This window comes from Erythrolamprus reginae, chromosome 1 (assembly GCF_031021105.1).
Source record: "Erythrolamprus reginae isolate rEryReg1 chromosome 1, rEryReg1.hap1, whole genome shotgun sequence".
In the NCBI taxonomy this organism is placed as follows: Eukaryota; Metazoa; Chordata; class Lepidosauria; order Squamata; family Dipsadidae; genus Erythrolamprus; species Erythrolamprus reginae.
The window spans coordinates 28,762,060-28,781,157 of record NC_091950.1 but is presented as its reverse complement, the minus strand read 5'-3'; the positions used below and the strand labels follow the sequence as shown (position 1 = coordinate 28,781,157).

Genomic DNA, 19,098 nt, shown 5'->3' with positions numbered 1-19,098 from the left:
GCTTCTCTGGAGCTGGGGGAGGGTAAAAATGCCCTCCCCCATCCCCTCGGATTCCCTCCAGAAGCCAAAAACGCCCTCCCAGAGTCTCTGTGTTAGCCAAAAATCAGCTGTCCAGAACACACAAGCACGTTGGAGCTGAGCTAGGGCAAAAGCTTGCGTACCAGCAGATATGGCTCTGCGTGCCACCTGTGGCACCCGTGCCATAGGTTTGCCATCACTGACCTAGACCCATTTCAATCTGGCTTCAGATCCAGTTAGAGCACAGAAACCGCTTTGGTCGCACTGATAGATGATCTCTGGTGGGCCCGGCATAGAGGCCACTCCTCTATCCTGCTGCTACTTGATCTCTCAGCGGCCTTCAATACCATTGACCATGGTATTCTTCTGCGATGGCTAGAGGGGTTGGGAGTGGGATGCACTATTTTATGGTGGTTCCCCTCCTATCTCTCTGGCTGATCGCAGTCGTTGTTAGTGGGAGGATAGAGGTCGACCCCTAGGCCCCTCCTATGTGGAGTACCTCAGGGGTCGGTCCTCTCTCCTCTCCTATTTAATATCTACATGAAACCGCTGGCCGAGATCATCCAACGACATGAAGTGAGTTACCGACAATAAACTGACAATACTCAGCTGTATATCTCCACCCCATGTCAGTTCAGTGAAGCAATGAAAATGATGTGCTGGTGTCTTGAAGACATTAAGGTCTGGATGGGGGTCAAAACTCAACCCTGGCAAGACTGAGTGGCTGTGGGTCTTTCCTCCTAAAGTAAGGTGACCAGATGTCCTGGTTTTGGCAGGACAATCCCGATTTTTAACGATTTGTCCCACGTCCCGTGATATTTTTAAATTAACTTAAATATTAGATTTGTTTACATTGTATTATTATTGTTATTAGCCACCCCGAGTCTACAGAGAGGGGCGGCATACAAATCTGATTAATAAATAAATAAATAACTTTTTAAAAGTCCCAATTTTTGGAAAGAATCACGTTTACTTTTGATGCACATAATCGGGTTGCATAACTGTTACCCGTTGCAAAGTTTTTTTCATCCAGATACTACAAAGACCCTTTCTTGGCCCTGCTGCTGCTATGGCAACTTGAACTAGCCGTCCTGCCACTGAGAGAGAGCGGCCTAGCAAGAAGCCAGTGCCCCTCGGGCACCTAGCATTCTAGGAATCGTAGTTTGAATGTCCTGAGACACCGATTGTTTTGAGTTGACAAGAAACTACAGCTACCAGAATGCTCTGCAACGAGCTGTCTAAGGAACAGTCAGAAGCACCATTCTTCCTTGCCGAAAAACCAGTACAGCAAGCGGTAATAGAGAAAGTCAGGCTGCATTTGTTTCTTAAAGGTGTAGGCACTTAATTTTAGCTCGGCATGTTTTCTCCCCAGTCATATTCCTTATAATTATGTTGGGTCACAACTAACTGTCCCAAAAGCTGAACAGGGGTGACCGGGATTTTATCTCAGCCTATTTGGAACACACTGGGTAGGAGAAGATTGAAATACACAATCATATCATGAATAGGGCCGAAAGACTAATAAAAGATGCTGTTTTGTTTTAAAACTTTATCTGGGAAATGGGTGGGATGGGTGATGGAGAGTGTTACTCATATACTTTTCCAACAATTGCTGGATTTTCGATAAGACGAAGTAGGAAACTTAGAATTTTACAAGCAAGACAGTTTAAGAAATGAAGTCCACAATTGGCCTTTGCTTAAATACACCCAATGAAGAGCAGAGGATCATGTCTTATATAATTGTTGAAGTGGACACAATTGGAATGATGTCATTGTAACTACAGCATTTAAGCTTTACATAGAAGTGTACTGTCAATGGTGAAAACAAATGTAAACTCGGAAAGCCTATTTTTCTATGTTCGCACTAAGGGATTTAAAAAAAAATAAATATACAATATTAAATATGCAAAGTTAAAAAGATACCAATGGTGAAAAGAAAGTTGAAGAAAAACAGTAAAAACCTGAAGGTGTAAAACAGAATTATTGTTGTTTATTCATTCGCTATTCAATTTTGAATAGTTCTGTAGCAAATACAGGTAACATTTTATCAGAATTTATTTAAACATTGTAATCAATGATTAAAGATAGAAAACATTGTACTTACACTTTATACGATGGAGACGTGGAGATCAAAATTCAGAAAACGTCTGATAGTTTTCTGAATTTTGAATTTTAGTGTTGGGATTTGATGTCAGCGAACCAAATAGCATCTGAGAAATAAATGACATTCCACTCCTGTGCTCTCACACAAGGTTCGATTTATTAGCTTTGCCATGTTGGATTGGATGCTCCATCATTCCAACACAAAATTATCTTCAGTTCCCCATCCAGGTTAAGGTTCATCTCACATCCCCACACTCACAAGCGCAATCACGTGGACCAATCTGGTGCAGGAATTCACTGGCTTCCTCATTTGTTCTGTTGACCTTGGACTCTGTATAAAGGAATGTGTGCTGGTTACGAACTTCTCACTCTCCCACAGTGCTAACTGTGGCAGGCCAAAGCCTCTAACTTCACATAATGGCTTTGGGCCTGACATAGGATTCAATGCATACAGTACACTGATAAAAATTGTTTGAAAGCCAAGAAAATACCATGGCAATTTACCTGTAAGTTAGATAAAGATTCCACTGTTAGATTTCGCTGTATCAGAATATTCTTGGGTGTTCGTAATATGGATCCCGTCAACTAAACAATGTTGGTTGGCGGGCCCCAGGGGAAGAGCCTTCTCTGTGGCGGCCCCGACTCTCTGGAACCAGCTCCCCCCAGAGATTAGAACTGCCCCTACTCTCCCTGTCTTCCATAAACTCCTTAAAACCCACCTTTGCCGTCAGGCATGGGGGAACTGAAACACCTCCCCCAGGCATGTACAATTTATGCATGGTATGTTTGTGTGTGTGTTTGTTAGTAAATGGGGTTCTTTTTAAATCCTTTTAAATATTTTAAATTTATTTGGATTTGTCCTGATTTGCTGTATCTTGCTGTGAGCCGCCCCGAGTCTGCGGACAGGGGCGGCATACAAATCTAAATAATAAATAAAATAAATAAATAATGAATGGAGAACTATGCAGATGTCGTTGCTCAGCTGTTGAGCCAACTCTGCTGGGAAGCTTGTGTTACAATCCCCATTTTTCTACCCAGAGAAAATTCTTCAAGAAATTGATTCTGTGATTGGCCCGTCCCAAGCACCCTGCATGGCAGATCTTGATAAGATGCCTTACACAGATGCTGTAATCCACGAAATCCATCGGTGCCTAGCTCTTGTGCCACTGAATGTGCCACGTGCTGTGATCAAAGATACTTACTTCAGGCAGTATTTCATTCCCAAGGTGAGCCTATAGCTGCTACGTATCATCTGCAACTACAGCTTTGCACACATCTGTCATGTTCTTACTCCTCCTTAATTAACAGGCACATTAAAATTGTTAATTTGGCATATAAGACAAATTGCATGAGAACTACACCCATTTGACTTAAATCGCAGTTACAGTAAATATACAGTAATACCTCGTCTTACCAACCTAATTGGCTCCGGAAGGAGGTTCGTAAGGCGAAAAGTTCGTAACACGAAACAATGTTTCCCATTGTAAACAATGTAAAAGTGATTAATGCGTGCAAGGGGGGGGGGAAATCCCAAAATGGCGCTTTGCTGGGCGCCGCCGCCCTGCTGTCACCTTTTAAAACAGCCGGGGGGTTTCTTGGCGTTCTCCCAAACCCGAACCCGAATTTTTCGGGTTTGGGTTCGGGAGGCCGCTGAAAAGTGCCGCCGCCCACCTGTCACCTTCTTAAACAGCAGGGGGGCTTCTCGGCGTTCTCCAAAACCCGAATCCGGAAGTTCGGGTTCAGGTTCCAGAGGCCGCCGAGATGCGCCTGGCTGTTTCATAAGGTTACAGCTGGGTGCCGCCGCTCGGAGGAGCACCGTTTTTGCGATCGGCAGCGGCGTTTTCAACCGATCTGGAAGTTGGAAAGGAGGTGGGGAATCCCAATAGGGAATTCCATGGGCGGAGCTTTGACGTCACGAAGACATCCTTCCTGGTCAGCCGAAATGAGGCCTCCAGGAAGGACGTCTTCTTGACATCAAATCTCCGCTCATGGAATTCCCTATTGGGATTCCCCACCTCCTTTCCAGCCTCCAGATCGGCCAAAAACGCTGCCGCCGATCGCAAAAACGGCGCTCCATCGAGCCGAGCCGCCTGGCTGTAACCTTCTGAAACAGCCGGGCGCTTCTCGGCAGCCTCCGGAACCCGAACCCGAACTTCCGCCGCCGAGAAGCCCCCCGGCTGTTTTAAAAGGTGACAGCCGGGCGGCGGCACCCAGCAGAGCACCATTTTGCGATCTGTGGTGGGTTCGTAAGGCGAAAAAAGTGCGTAAGAAGAGGCAAAATCTGAACAAAAATTTTCGTATCTCGAAGTGTTCGTATCACGAGGGGTTCGTATCACGAGGTTCCACTGTACAGTGTTCCCTCGATTTTCGCGGGTTTGAACTTCGCGAATAGCCTATACAGTGATCCCCCGGTTATTGCGTCCCCGACCATTGCGAACAGGGTAATTTGCGATTTTTGAAACCGGAAGTCAAAACACCATCTACGCATGCATGCCCTTTTTTCTATGGGCACGCATGCGTAGATGGCGCCGGGCAGATCAGCTGCTGGGTGGCTTCCCTGGGTCTTCCCCCTCTTGCTGGCGGGAGGGCGAAGCCCCCCCCAGCACCCGCTCGCCCGCCCTTCGCCCTTCACCCGGGAAGTTCGCCAAGAGTCAGCGGAGAACGGCGCGCCTGTTTTAAAACGATCGGAGCCGGCCTGGGGGGGCTTTCCAGCAACCCCCGAGCCCCCAACCCGGGCTGGGGGGTTGCTGGAAAGCCCCCCCAGGCCGGCTGCGACGTTTTAAAACACGCGCGCCGTTTCGCAGCTGTCTCCTGAAGCCGAACGCTAACTTCCGCGTCCGGCTTCAGGAGACAGCTGCGAAGCGGCGCGGGTGTTTTAAAATGTCGCCACCGACATGGGGGGCTCGCTAGCACCCCCCCAAACCCAGGTTGGGGGTTCAGGGGGGGTGCTAGCGAGCCCCCCATGTCGGCGGCGACGTTTTAAAACACCCGCGCGCCTTCCCAACTGAGCCCTCAAGCCAAGCGCAGAAGTTCGCCTTTGGCGCTTGGCTTGAGGGCTCAGTTGGGAAGGCGCGCGGGTGTTTTAAAACGTCATCGCCGACATGGGGGGCTCGCTAGCACCCCCCCAAACCCGGGTTGGGGGTTCGGGGGGGTGCTAGCGAGCCCCCCATGTCGGCGGCGACGTTTTAAAACACCCGCGTGGCTTTCCAATGAGTCCCGAAGACAAACGCGGAAGTTTGACGTTTGTCTTCGGGACTCATTGGAAAGCCGCGCGGGTGTTTTAAAACGTCGCCGCCGACATGGGGGGCTCGCTAGCACCCCCCGAACCCCCAACCTGGGTTAGGGGGGGTGCTAGCGAGCCCCCCATGTCGGCGGTGACGTTTTAAAACAGCCGCTCCGCCCCCAATCTTCGGCTCCTCGCTAGCGCTGCGGAAGTAAAAACACCATCTGCACATGCGCAGATGGTGTTTTTACTTCCGCAGCGCTACTTCACAAAAACCCGCTCGTTGCGGGGGGTCCTGGAACGGAACCCTCGCAACGATCGGGGGATCACTGTACCACGGTTTTTAAAAAATATTAATTAAAATAATACTTCGCGGTTTTTTTCCTATACCACGGTTTTTCCCATCCGATGACGTCATACATCATCGCCAAACTAATAATTTTTGCAAATAAATAACAAAAAAATATTGTTAATAAATAATTATGTTTATAAATATCAGGATCACTAATGGTGAGTACCAGTAATAATGGTGAGTAAATGGTTGCTAAGAGAATGGGAAATGGTAATTTAGGGGTTTAAAGTGTTAAGGGAAGACTTGTGATACTGTTCATAGCCAAAAATGGTGTATTTACTTCCGCATCTCTACTTTGCGGAAATTCGACTTTCGCGGGCGGTCTCGGAACGCATCCCCCGTGGAAATCGAGGGAACACTGTATATCAAATTTCGCTTTTGGCTTGGTTTCACCTATTAAAAATAATAATACTTTGGATATGTCATTTCAAAGTCAGATTCATAGCTCAAAATAAATTCATGAATGAAGGTGAATATATGTGCAGGGGGATAACGTTGCAGGATCCAATCTGGGTCACTCACCGGAATCAGAGGTTTCATCTTCCAAGCTTTCAGATTTGTGCTGGAGCAGGGAACTTCTCTCTTTTTACATATTGACTGAGGTGTGTTCAGTAATGGGCAGCTCCCGGTGCCAGACACTCTATAGAGTGGTAGTAAATTCCAGGATGCATGTGCAGTTGTGTGCCCCCTGGCGAGCGTGCGCATGCCCCCCCCCACAAGATTTGGCTTCTGCGCACGCGCCCAAAGCCAAATCTCATATTTTGGCATTTTTTGCTTATTTCGCCAAAATCTTGCTCGCATGCATGCGCCCACATGATATTTGGCTCCTGTGCATGCACTCGAAGCTAAATCTTGTGTGAGGATGCTTTTGCGAGTGAGATTTCGGCAATTTTCTGCACATGCGCAGAAGCAAAAATATTGCCGAAAAGTGACAAAATCTCACTCACATATGTGTCTTTTTATGGGAGGCACATGCCCATGTGCTGGACATACCTGCGCCTGCCGCCGAGACAACGCCGGTAGCACTGGCGGTGGGCAGTCCTTGAGTGGGGGTGTTAAAGGCTGGCTTTTAAGTCATTACTGTCCTTAGTGTGACCTTGTCTTCTAAGTACTTGATGAGCTGGTAGTAATTCAGCATTCCTGTTTTACTGAGGAGGGGGCCTTGCATTGTTTTGGGTTAAGACTGTGTGAACTTACACCCTCTGCTAGTGAAGATTAATTAGCAGCTGACATTTTGCAAGAAAGGATTACTTTTTGATTTGTGTCTCCACTGTTAAGCCAATTATTAGCAAGGGTTCATTGATTAAATTAAGTTCGTTCAAAGGGTGTACATGAACTATTCATATTAGTGTAATACATCCCTACGGCTGAGTCCAGTCTCAGTCCATCACTAAGAATGGCTGTTGGGATTCTCTGTGTTTATATCCACATAGTCCTTGAGTCTTCGGAGAGGGGCGGCATACAAATCTAAATAAACTAAACTAAACTAAAACTAAAGGATTCAAAATATGCTTTTCAGGGCTGTAATTTCACAAAAGCTGGTAGTAGCTACTAGGAAGAGAGCCGTTTCTATATAAATCCTAAAACATGAATCTCAAGCCTCTCATATTATATACCAGTACCTAGAATTATCCTACTTAATCCTAGACATCACAGCAATTTTACCCAGGCCAATTTTAATTATCTCACAATAATTAAATTATTCCATCTAGTGTACACTGTGCTGGTTGAGTTGAAACTCCTACAATTCTCTGTTGGTTCTGCTCATTAAGAATTCTGATGGTTATAGTCAGGATCATTCTAGAATATATATCAAAGCATCAGTGATGTATATTATTGGACTTGAAACCAAGACTTACAAAGAGAGATTGCGGGAACTGGGCATGGATAGCCTAGAGAAAAGGAGGGCCAGAGGGAACATGATAGCTGTATATAGGTATATGAGGGGTTGTCACAGAGAGGAGGTTGCCACTCTATTCTCCAGAGCACCATAGGGCCGGACGAGGAACAACGGCTGGAAGCTGACCAAGGAGAGATTCAACCTGGAAATAAGGAAGAACTTTCTGATGGTGAGAGTGATCAACCAGTGGAACAACCTGCCTGCGGAGGTTGTGAATGAATGAATGAATGAATGAATGAATGAATGAATGAATGAATGAATGAATGAATAAATAAATAAATGTGTTTTAGAGGGGTATCAAACCCCAAATCAACTGCTCTAGCACAAAGATGGACTTATCCTGGTGACTTATCTGCCAGAATGCTTTTATCTTGGTTTTTTGAAAAGGTATCTCTTTGACATTGAACTTGTCATTGTCTAACTAGGGAACTACTGTATTTCCGGCTCTGAAATCCTCTTTGTATGACAGTAGAGAATTCCCTAACCCACAACAATTTGATGTTGGGCACTTCTTGGACAAAAAAGGAGCTCTGAGAAAGAGTGAATTCTTCATCCCTTTTTCCACAGGTAAATATATCCTAATTTTAGAGCTGAAATCAAGGGAGAAAGTCATGTTAATGCTTATGGTTTTTCTAGAGCAATTGAATATTTTATTCACATTTGTTTTGAAAGCAGAAATAGAAAAGTAGTCAAACACATTTCCAAATGAATGTAGAAAGGATTACTTAAATGTCAAAAATAGCTATTAAATGCCCGGGGCTTCCCCCTGTATTAAGTTTGTTATATCTGATATCCCTATTGTTGGACATTTTACTCTTTTAAGCAAACTTTTAAGAGCCGGGGTGGCGCAGCAGGTAGAGTGCTGTACTGCAGGCCACTGAAGCTGACTGTAGATCTGAAGGTCAGCGGTTCAAATCTCATCACCGGCTCAAGGTTGACTCAGCCTTCCATCCTTCCGAGGTGGGTAAAATGAGGACCCAGATTGTGGGGGCAATAGGCTGGCTCTGTTAAAAAAGTGCTATTGCTAACATGTTGTAAGCCGCCCTGAGTCTAACGAGAAGGGCGGCATAAAAATTGAATAAATAAATAAATAAACTGCCTCAAATCAATTACTCTTCCCTCATTTTTGTTTGCAGGCAAGCGGGTTTGTTTAGGCAAGAAATTGATAGACGTCATGATATTTATCGTCCTGACAACTATTTTGCAGCATTTTACTCTGAAGCCATTGGGAGGTCCCGATGAACTTGATATATCACCAACAACTGGATTTCTAACAGTTGCCCCCAAATCATATCAGTTCAGTGTTGCCCCTCGTTAAACAGAATCACTCAACCAACCTTACGTCTCCAAATACTACAACTGTTTTCATGTCAGACCTTCAAGTTCCTGATCCAGTGCCTGATGCATAGTGCTTGAAAGAAAAACAATGTATTGGAATGTTGTTGTATTTTTCTGATTTTTAAAGTTGCTTTTTAAAGTGCATGGTATTAAAAAAGGTGAAGTATAAATGTTTAAATAAATTTTCTAAAAATGAAAAGTAGATTTTGAGCAAGTGATGGTTATAAGAGGTATGTGAGTAAAGGAGAAGACCAGAATTTGATCCAGTTATTTAAGTTATTTCTTACAAAAAGAAGAGGCAGAAAAATTGTTCTCACATATCTTCTTTCTTCTTTTCTTTCTTTCTTTCTTTCTTTCTTTCTTTCCTTTCTTCTTTCCTTCCTTTTTTCATTTATTTCTCTTTCTTTCTTCTTCTCTTTTCCTTCTTTTCTTTTTCTTTCCCTTCCTTCCTTCTTTCCTTCCTTTTGTTCTGTCTTTCTTATCCATTTCTTTCCTTATTATTTGAATTTATATACCTACCCACTTGATATCTCAAAAAAATAGTATAGGGAAATAAGCAGGGTGCTTATGTTGCTTTTGCTTTGTTTATCCATTTACAATCACACATATTCATAACAATTCAATCAGATTTCCTTTCGCTCTCATGCAGAACAAATGTTGGATTGCCTAATTGATTTTAGTTGATCTTGCAATCGAACTAAGCTAGTAAGAACTCATCAGGGAATCCAAACAATAATTCTGAAAATGGAAAAATAACAAACCTAGAAAAAGCAAACGCCGAGTCATTGTACATGGCTGCCAAAAAAAAACATGAATGTGTGTCTGACTCAGATGCGAGAGAATCTTAGCCTTGATAGAGAAAGCAGTAGAACTTGCAAGATGATTGAGGCAATGGTCAAGTCTCAGATATGTCTAAGGCACAGACGACAGTAGGAGCACTGTCCTCAGTGAGGGCTACCCTCATGTCAAATCACTCAACATGCCTTCAAGTATTTCAAACTTCATTCAACAACTGGGGAAGATGATATGATAATAGGCTTCACCCATGTTGAAACAGTCATCAAAAGAGTTCATCAGCTACACTACCTTCAAAAAGGTTCCACACAGTGAAGGGCTACTGTTGTATCCTGTAATGGCTACCTTGTAACTCTGTAAATAGTTTGTTCCTCTTTCAGCGCTGTCTGAGCCCAAGCAGGAAGTCGCTCCTGATTGGCTCAGACGCGGCCGGCTCTGGCTTTGGCGGGAACCGCAAATATATAAAAGGAGCGGTTTCTCCAGCCAGAGTCAGTCGGTACTCGCTGAATTGTCACTTTACCTTGCTGAGCTGTCACTTGTTCTCTGAGCTGAATAAAAGTACCGATTGCTCCAAACCCTGTCTCTGGGTCTACTTCACTGGCGACGAACGGACGGAAGAAACTTCGCGTGCAACATGGACAAAATCCAGATCGGCCAGGCTCCGGAACTCTTCGATCCCGAGAAATCGACATGGGACGAGTACATGGCCACCTTCGAGATCTTCCTCGAGGCGGCGGGAATGCAGGACGCCGAAGCCGATCGCAGACGGGCTATTTTCCTTAACTACTGCGGCGCAGAAATCCGCAGACTCGCCCAAACTCTCACCGAGCCGGAACAAGCAAGAGCCACAGCGTGGGACGTCCTACAACAAAAACTGGCGAGCCATTTCAAGCCGACCAAACCAGCCATGGTTTTTCGGCATCAATTCCACATGATGGCTCAGAGGGAAACCGAGTCGATCAGCCAGTTTACAACGCGGCTGCGAACAGTACTTGCTCAATGCAAGTTTAAAGACCCGGAAGCTCGCCTCACCGACGCCTTGGTTTTCGGCATGAAAAGCAACACGGTGAGAAATAAACTCCTCATCGAAGAAGAGCCGACTCTACAAACCGTGATTAAACTGGCGCAAACCGCAGAAGCAGCCGACGCAGCGGCGAGAGAATTGAAAGAGCACGGAAGGCGAGAAATCATTGCAAAAATCGACTCAGCGTCTCCCAGCGCCGTGGAAACAGACAACCTCAGCCAACAAACCCCCAGCGGAGACAACTGCCTCCTGGTGCAAGACCAGCCGAGACACCTGAGAGCTACTCACCCAGCACCCTGCGCGGGCTGCCGGGGAAATCACCAGCGCCATCGATGCCCTTTCCGAGACGCTACATGCCGCCGTTGCAACCGGAGAGGCCACATCGCCATCGCATGCAGAGCAACGGCGCCAGAGGAAACATTTGCCACACCACAATACCAGCGACCTCCAAACCAGACCCCCCAATCGCGAGAAAGGAGACCATTCCGCAACGCGGGTCAAAGGAACTACTCAACCGCTAACCGCGACTACTATAGAGGTAACTCTCAATTTTCCGTGAATAACACGGCAACCAAAAAAGGGGCTAAAATTGTTATATCACTGTTACTCAATAACCAACCTTGCTCAATGGAGCTGGATACGGGCTCTAGATATACCATCATGCCCTGGGAAAAATTTAAACTGTATATGCCTAATGTATGTAAGGCTGACCTAAATCAAACCTCTTTGGTGATTAGAGACTTTCAGGGGGGAGTCATCTCGGTCTTGGGAACAGCAAATGTACCTATCGCATTCAAGAATGTTAAATGTACCCTTCCCATGCTTATTGTAACAGGGGCCAAGCACTCTCTTCTGGGGTTAGCATGGATGGAACCACTGGGCATCGAGATTTCGGGTGTGTGTAATGTAAACTGTTATGATATGCCTAACTTTGTGAAAGAGTTCCCCGAAGTGTTCAGCCCCACATTGGGATTGTATAAGGGCCCCCCTATATCTTTCTCTATTGACCCCAAGGTTCCACCGATCAGACTAAAACCTCGCAGGGTCCCCCTGCCGCTCCTTCCCAAACTAGACATACAGCTGGACAAACTCATTAGCCAAGGTATTTTGGTCCCTGTAGAACAGGGGCCATGGGAAACTCCCATAGTTACCCCTCTGAAGCCAGATGGCTCTTTAAGAGTTTGCGCTGATTACAAATCGACCCTGAACAAGGCACTCCAACACCACCCCTACCCCATTCCGGTTGTGCAACAACTGCTACACTCCCTGGGGGAGGGGAAAAGGTTCGCAAAGATCGACCTGGCGCAAGCTTACCAGCAACTTCCGGTCGATGAACAAACAGCAAACGCCCAAACAATTGTAACGCACAGGGGGGCTTTCAAATGCACGAGGTTACAGTTTGGGGTAAGCATAGCCCCAGGAATATTCCAGAGCATTATGGAACGCCTATTGTCAGGGGTAAATGGGGCCATTCCATACTTTGATGACATCTTAATTGCAGGGGAAAACCAGGAACAAGTAAACAAAAGAATAAGGGAAGTACTTAAGAGGTTACAGGACAAAGGTTTAAGAATCAAGCCTGATAAATGTGTCTGGGGAACCAACAGTATAGAATTCCTAGGATATAAAATAGATAAGGAAGGAATCCACCCCACAACAGAGAAGCTGAGAGCAATTAGAGAAGCCCCAGAGCCACGAGATAAGAATGAGTTACAGGCATTTTTGGGCCTCCTTAATTTTTATTCCGTTTTTTTAAAGCAGAAGGCAACAGTAGCAGAGCCTCTCCATCGTTTACTCCAGAAGGAAGCCCGCTGGACATGGGGGAAAACTGAACGTGAAGCTTTTTCTCAAATAAAAAATTTATTAACCTCTAAAAGTGTAGTAGTCCAATATAGTGCTTCACTACCCATTAGGCTCACGTGCGACGCTTCGCCGTACGGCATAGGAGGAGTCCTAGCTCACGTTCTACCTAATAAGACAGAGGCCCCGATAGCATTTTTTTCTAGAACCATGACCAGCACAGAAAGGAATTATAGCCAGTTAGACAAGGAGGCTCTAGCATTAGTGGCAGGGGTAAAGAAATTTCACAATTACATTTTTGGAAGAAGCTTTGAGTTAGTCACTGACCACAAACCCCTACTAGGCCTGCTAGCCCCCAACAAGCCCACTCCACCTTTTATGTCTCCAAGACTAATTAGATGGGCTCTTTTCCTCTCAGGGTATCAGTATGAGCTCACCCACAAGGGGGGGAAGGAAATCAATCATGCAGACGGCCTCAGCAGATGCCCCATAGCAGACTTAGTGGAAGACCCTGTTCCTTCCACAGATGTGTTAATGATAGAACTCGAGGAAAACCCAATAACCACAGCAAAAGAGGTAGCTGCCCACACGCAGCAAGATCAAATCCTTAAACAAGTGGTGAACTGTGTTCTAAGGGGATGGCAAAATGATGTTGTGAAACCTGAATTGTGTGATTTTAAAAACAAAAGACTTGAGTTATCGTATGTAAAAGGTTGTTTGCTGTGGGGGGATAGAGTGATCATTCCCAAAAGCCTAAGGGGAAAGGTACTCAAAATGTTACATGTGGGTCATCCTGGGATTGTCAGGATGAAGAGCCTGGCAAGGGGGCACTTATGGTGGCCAGGGCTGGATGCTGATATTGAAAGTTGGGTGTCAAAGTGTGATCCGTGCCAAGAGTCACGGCCCAGTCCCCCCAAAACAACTCCGGCTGAGTGGGAACAGCCTGCTGGTCCGTGGTCTAGAATCCACATTGATTTTGCTGGCCCAGTGGGGTCTCAGTATTTTTTAATAGTGGTTGATGCCTTCTCCAAATGGTTGGAAATAATAGCAATGAACAACATAACCACAAGTGCCACTATCAAGGTATTGAGCAGACTGTTTGCATCCCATGGTTGCCCAGATCTCTTAGTGTCTGACAATGGGCCACAGCTAACAGCCAGGCAATTCGAATTGTTCCTAGATGGCCTAGGGGTCAGGCATGCCCTCATCTCGCCTTATTCGCCCTGGGCTAACGGATTGGCAGAACGTTACGTACGGGTGGCAAAGGAGGCATTGCGCAGGTCAGGCCCTGGGGATGTGCAACAGAACTTGGACCAATTCTTACTCACCCAACACATTACCCCTAACTCGCACACACATGTAAGCCCTGCAGAGTTATTAATGGGAAGGAAGTTGAGGTCACCACTAGACAGGTTAAACCCAAGGTTCTGTGTCAATAATAACCAAATGTGTATAAAACCTGAAAGAGAAATGTATTTGGGACAAAATGTATATGTAAAAAGTTTTGATGGAAATGTAAACTGGATGAAGGGAATTATTGTTAAGCAAAATGCACCTAAGACCTATGTTGTTAAACTAGAGGATGGTCGTTTGTGGAAACGACACATAGACCACATTCGGAAGCGAACAGAAAATCAATTGCCACAAACCGCTGACATGGATTCTCCCCCTTCAACAGACTTTAGTACATTGCCCGAAATAAGAGACACGCAAAGAGACTTATCGGGTCAGGGGGAACCATCCAGCGACGCCGAACCATCTTCGTCTTCCGAAGCCTTCGTTGGGCCCGCCAGGCCAAGTCCGCCACACCGGGAGAACAGCGGCGAGCCATCCTCCACAGTCGGTGGCGAAGGAGAAATAGAACTGCGCAGGTCAGCGCGAGCTCCTCAGAGGCCCCACCGATTGGACGACTTTGTCACATGGCTTTCTTGATGGATGTGTCCAACTATGAGGGGAGGGGTGTTGTATCCTGTAATGGCTACCTTGTAACTCTGTAAATAGTTTGTTCCTCTTTCAGCGCTGTCTGAGCCCAAGCAGGAAGTCGCTCCTGATTGGCTCAGACGCGGCCGGCTCTGGCTTTGGCGGGAACCGCAAATATATAAAAGGAGCGGTTTCTCCAGCCAGAGTCAGTCGGTACTCGCTGAATTGTCACTTTACCTTGCTGAGCTGTCACTTGTTCTCTGAGCTGAATAAAAGTACCGATTGCTCCAAACCCTGTCTCTGGGTCTACTTCAGCTACCAAATTTTTTACTACCACACTGTGGCCGTGGCTTATGCAGGGTACACTGCATTTTCTTTCAACATCTTTCAGTGCAAATTGGGTGCTCTAGGGTGGAGCTCCATTTTCGCTACCCCACTGTGTTCCCCCGCGTCCAGACAGCAGCACACCCCTGGTTCTGCAATACCAATAGTCCTCAACTGGTTATCACAACTGAGCCCAAAATCAACAGTTGTTAAGTGTGAAAAACTCTCCTATGATTCACTTTTTCAGTGTCATTGAAACTTTGAATGGTTACTAAATAAATGGTTATAATTGTCATGCTGAGTATTGACAGCCCCAGAGACATTCTGAGACAGAGTTATTCAGTAATTAAATAGTTAACAGTGTGTGTTTTATTAGCTCCACCTATTATGATGTAAAATCCTGCCACATCATTCATGCATCATTGCCGTCCCCTCCAGATCCTCCATATTTGTATTGTTTCATTCTCTCTTAGCTGCCATGATATAAGACGTATTTTCATATGCCTCCTAAGGCATTCCTTATATTTTCTTATTTTTGTAATAAAAGAAACTCCGTTTGAAAGCAGATTCTCTCTTCTAATCCATCGACTCTCAGAAATGATTTATTGTGTTTTTAACAGGAAAGTGAACACAAGAACAAGGGGACACAATCTGAAGTTAGTTGGGGGAAAGATCAAAGGCAACATGAGAAAATATTATTTTACTGAAAGAGTAGTAGATCCTTGGAACAAACTTCCAGCAGACGTGGTTGGTAAATCCACAGTAACCGAATTTAAACATGTCTGGGATAAACATATATCCATTGTAAGATAAAATACAGGAAATAGTAAAAGGGCAGACTAGATGGACCATGGGGTCTTTTTCTGCCGTCAGTCTTCTATGTTTCTATTATGGTCCAAGCGGGCTGTAATTTATCTCTATTTCTGTCAATAATGACAACCTATACTAGTGATGGTGAACCTTTTTTGGTTCACGTGCCATACACGTGGTTCCCGTATATACGTGTGCTAGCATGTTTGCATGTGTCCATACCATCTCCTCCCCCCATGTATGTGCAACCCCCTACGCTGCCCCTGCACATGTGCACAATCCTCCCCCCTTCTTGCACATGCACTCAGGTGTTACTGAAGCTTGGGACAGTGGAAAAAACAGCCAAATGGGCAAACCAGAAATTCAGAAAAAAAAGACTTCTGTTTTGCCCAGTGTGTTGTTTTTTGCACTTCCCTGAAGGCTCTTCAGGGAAGCCTCCTGAAGCCCTGGAGTGTAAAAAACAGCACAATGGGCAAGCTTGAGGTTTGTTTGCCCATTGTGCTGTTTTTCACACTCCGCACACTAGAGCTGACATAGGGCAATGCCTCATGTGCCCTCCGATATGGCTTTGTGTGCCACCTGTGGCACGTGTGTTGGGTTTCACCACTCTAACACATTGCTTACACTGTCTTGTGGACACATTTCTATGGTCAGGTCGCAAATTAACTGACTTTTGATGACAAAAAGGGGCATGTACTATGCAGACTATATAAACACTGCAAAGTATATTCCTCCCCTCTTCCCCTTTATTTATTTATTTATTTATTTGTTTGTTTGTTTGTTTATTTTATTTGTTTATTTTGTTTATTTGTTTATTTATTTATTTACTTACTTATTTATTTATACTTGTGTTGTAATCATAGATTATTTGTATGTCGCCCCTCTCCGTGGACTTGGGGAGGCTCACAACATATACCAAAATACAAAACAATAGTTTGTCCAAAAAGGATTCTCTTTTTGGCCCTGCTGAGCTTCTTTCCACCTTCTTCTATCTTCCTGTGTGCTCCATTGTCCTCGGCTGAGGACACATGTGTGAGATCAATCCGAAGGCATCTTCACACATGGGAGCATCCAGAAATTATTAATATGTACTGGAATATAAGCACTTATGCCTGCATTCTCTAAAAGCATGAATCAACGAAATTGTAAGTAAAGATTGCAGTTTATTTCATCTTTATGAAGGAGTGATCATTCATTGCTAACAAATGGGATTCTAAGCCACACAATTGATTTCTTGCCAGGCTGAATCCATTGCAAGTTAAGCAAGCTGAGCTCTGCTAATACTAATAACCCTAACCCCCAACACTTTACCCTTAGACTATCCATGGTTGACCTCACCAAGTCCCTAAGAGGTCAGTAAGAGGCGTACATAAGTGCACCAGAGTGCCAACCGTCCCCTGTCCTATTGTCTCTCCTATATCTTATATATCTTCTCTTCTATACCTATATCTTTTTCTGCTATTCTCTCCTAGTTATATTTCACTCCTTTATTTTCTCCTCTATTCCCCCTTTAATACATTTTACCTGATTATATCCTCTATAACCCTCATTGTGTAATATTGTGTTTTGGACAAAACAAATAAATAATACAGTGATACCTCATCTTACAAACGCCTCATCATACAAACTTTTCGAGATACAAACCCGGGGTTTAAGATTTTTTTGCCTCTTCTTACAAACTATTTTCACCTTACAAACCCACTGCCGCCACTGGGAGGCCCTGCCTCTGGACTTCCGTTGCCAGCGAAGCACCCATTTTTGCAATGCTTGGATTCCCCTGAGGCTCCCCTCCATAGAAAACCCCACCTCCGGACTTCCGTGTTTTTGTGATGCTGCAGGGGAATCCCAGCAGGGGAAACCCAGCAGCGCAAAAACGGACTCTTCGCTGGCAACGGAAGTCCAGAGGTGCAGTTTCCCAGCAAGGGGAGCCTCAGCCAAGTTGCAGCATCGCAAAAACACAGAGGCCCGGAGGTGGGGTTTCGAGGACTTCAGTGTTTTTGCAATACTGTGATTTCAGTGATGCTCCCTTCACTGGGAAACCCCACCTCTGGACTTCCGTTGCCAATGAAGCACCCATTTTTGCGATGATGGGATTCTCCTGCTGGGATTCCCCTGCAGCATCACAAAAACACAGAAGTCCGGAGGTGAGGTTTCCCATGGAGGGGAGCCTCAGGGGAATCCCAGCAGCAAAAAAATGGGCACGTCGGCTGGCAAAAGGGGTGAATTTTGGGCTTGCACGCATTAATCGTTTTTCCATTGATTCCTATGGGAAACATTGTTTCATCTTACAAACTTTTCACCTTAAGAACCTCGCCCGGAACCAATTAAGTTTGTAAGACAAGGTATCACTGTATTAATAGCAACCAAATATCCAACAATGCGTATCATAGTTTTGCCATCACGGACCTATACTATCTCCTATACTATCTTCCAAAGGCACCACAGATTTTGCAGTTCATGAACTACTGTTGTTGGGTGTATTGGAACAAAAACTCAGTGAACCTATTGCCTTGCAAAACAAAATTACAGAGAAATCCTCCTGCATGATGATTCTTGTCATTTGAAGCCTGCCAAGTGTATCAATTTATCCTGGGAAACAACTGTTCCTTTCAAAATGACAGAGTAGAAATCCACATGATGATTGTGTTCAATTATGATCAATTGGAGGCTCATACGGTAAGTGACTTCAGCAACAATTCAATGTGCGTCCTATTTTTCTGCAACTATTTGAGAAAATACAACCAAATTATTATTATTATTATTATTATTATTATTATTATTATTATTATTATTATCATCATCATTATCATCATCATTATCACTATCATTATCATTATTATTTATTAGATTTGTATGCCACCCCTCTCCGTAGACTCGGGGCAGCTTACAGCAATGATAAAAACAATTTATAACAAATCTAATATTTAAAATCTCTTTAAAAAAAACTTATTTAAAAAAGCAAGACATACACACAAACATACCATGCATAAACTATATAGGCCTGGGGGAGATGTCTCAATTCCCCCATGCCTGACGGTAGAAGTGGGTTTTGAGGAGATTACGAAAGGCAAGGAGGGTGGGGGCAATTCTAATCACTGTGGGGAGTTGGTTCCAGAGGGTCAGGGCCACCACAAAGAAGGCTCTTCCCCTGGGTCCCGCCAGACGACATTGTTTAGTCAACAGGACCTGGAGAAGGCCAACTCTGTGGGACCTAACTGGTCGCTGGGATTCGTGCGGCAGAAGGCAGTCCCGGAGATATTCTGGTCCGATGCAATGAAGGGCTTTATAGGTCATAACCAACACTTTGAATTGTGACCGGAAACTGACTGCAGTCAGACTGCGGAGTGTTGGTGTAACATGGACATATTTGGGGAAGCCCATGATTGCTCTCGCAGCTGCATTCTCCACGATCTGAAGTTTCCAAACATTTTTCAAAGTTAGCCCCATGTAGAGAGCGTTACAGTAGTCGAACCTCGAGGTGATGAGGGCAT

The 19,098-nt window shown here is 44.9% G+C and overlaps 1 protein-coding gene across 1 annotated transcript in view; it reads left to right on the top strand.

The window, feature by feature from the left end:
* LOC139165385 (cytochrome P450 2H1-like) overlaps window positions 1–9,191 on the top strand; it is a 28,817-nt gene extending 19,626 nt beyond the window's left edge. The window contains exons 7-9 of the mRNA XM_070748576.1: window positions 3,160–3,347; window positions 8,022–8,163; window positions 8,733–9,191. Of these exons, the coding sequence (XP_070604677.1) occupies window positions 3,160–3,347; window positions 8,022–8,163; window positions 8,733–8,914 (512 nt within the window). The 3' untranslated portion in view covers window positions 8,915–9,191. The remainder of the gene's footprint in view (window positions 1–3,159; window positions 3,348–8,021; window positions 8,164–8,732) is intronic.
* Window positions 9,192–19,098: the final 9,907 nt, after the last annotated feature.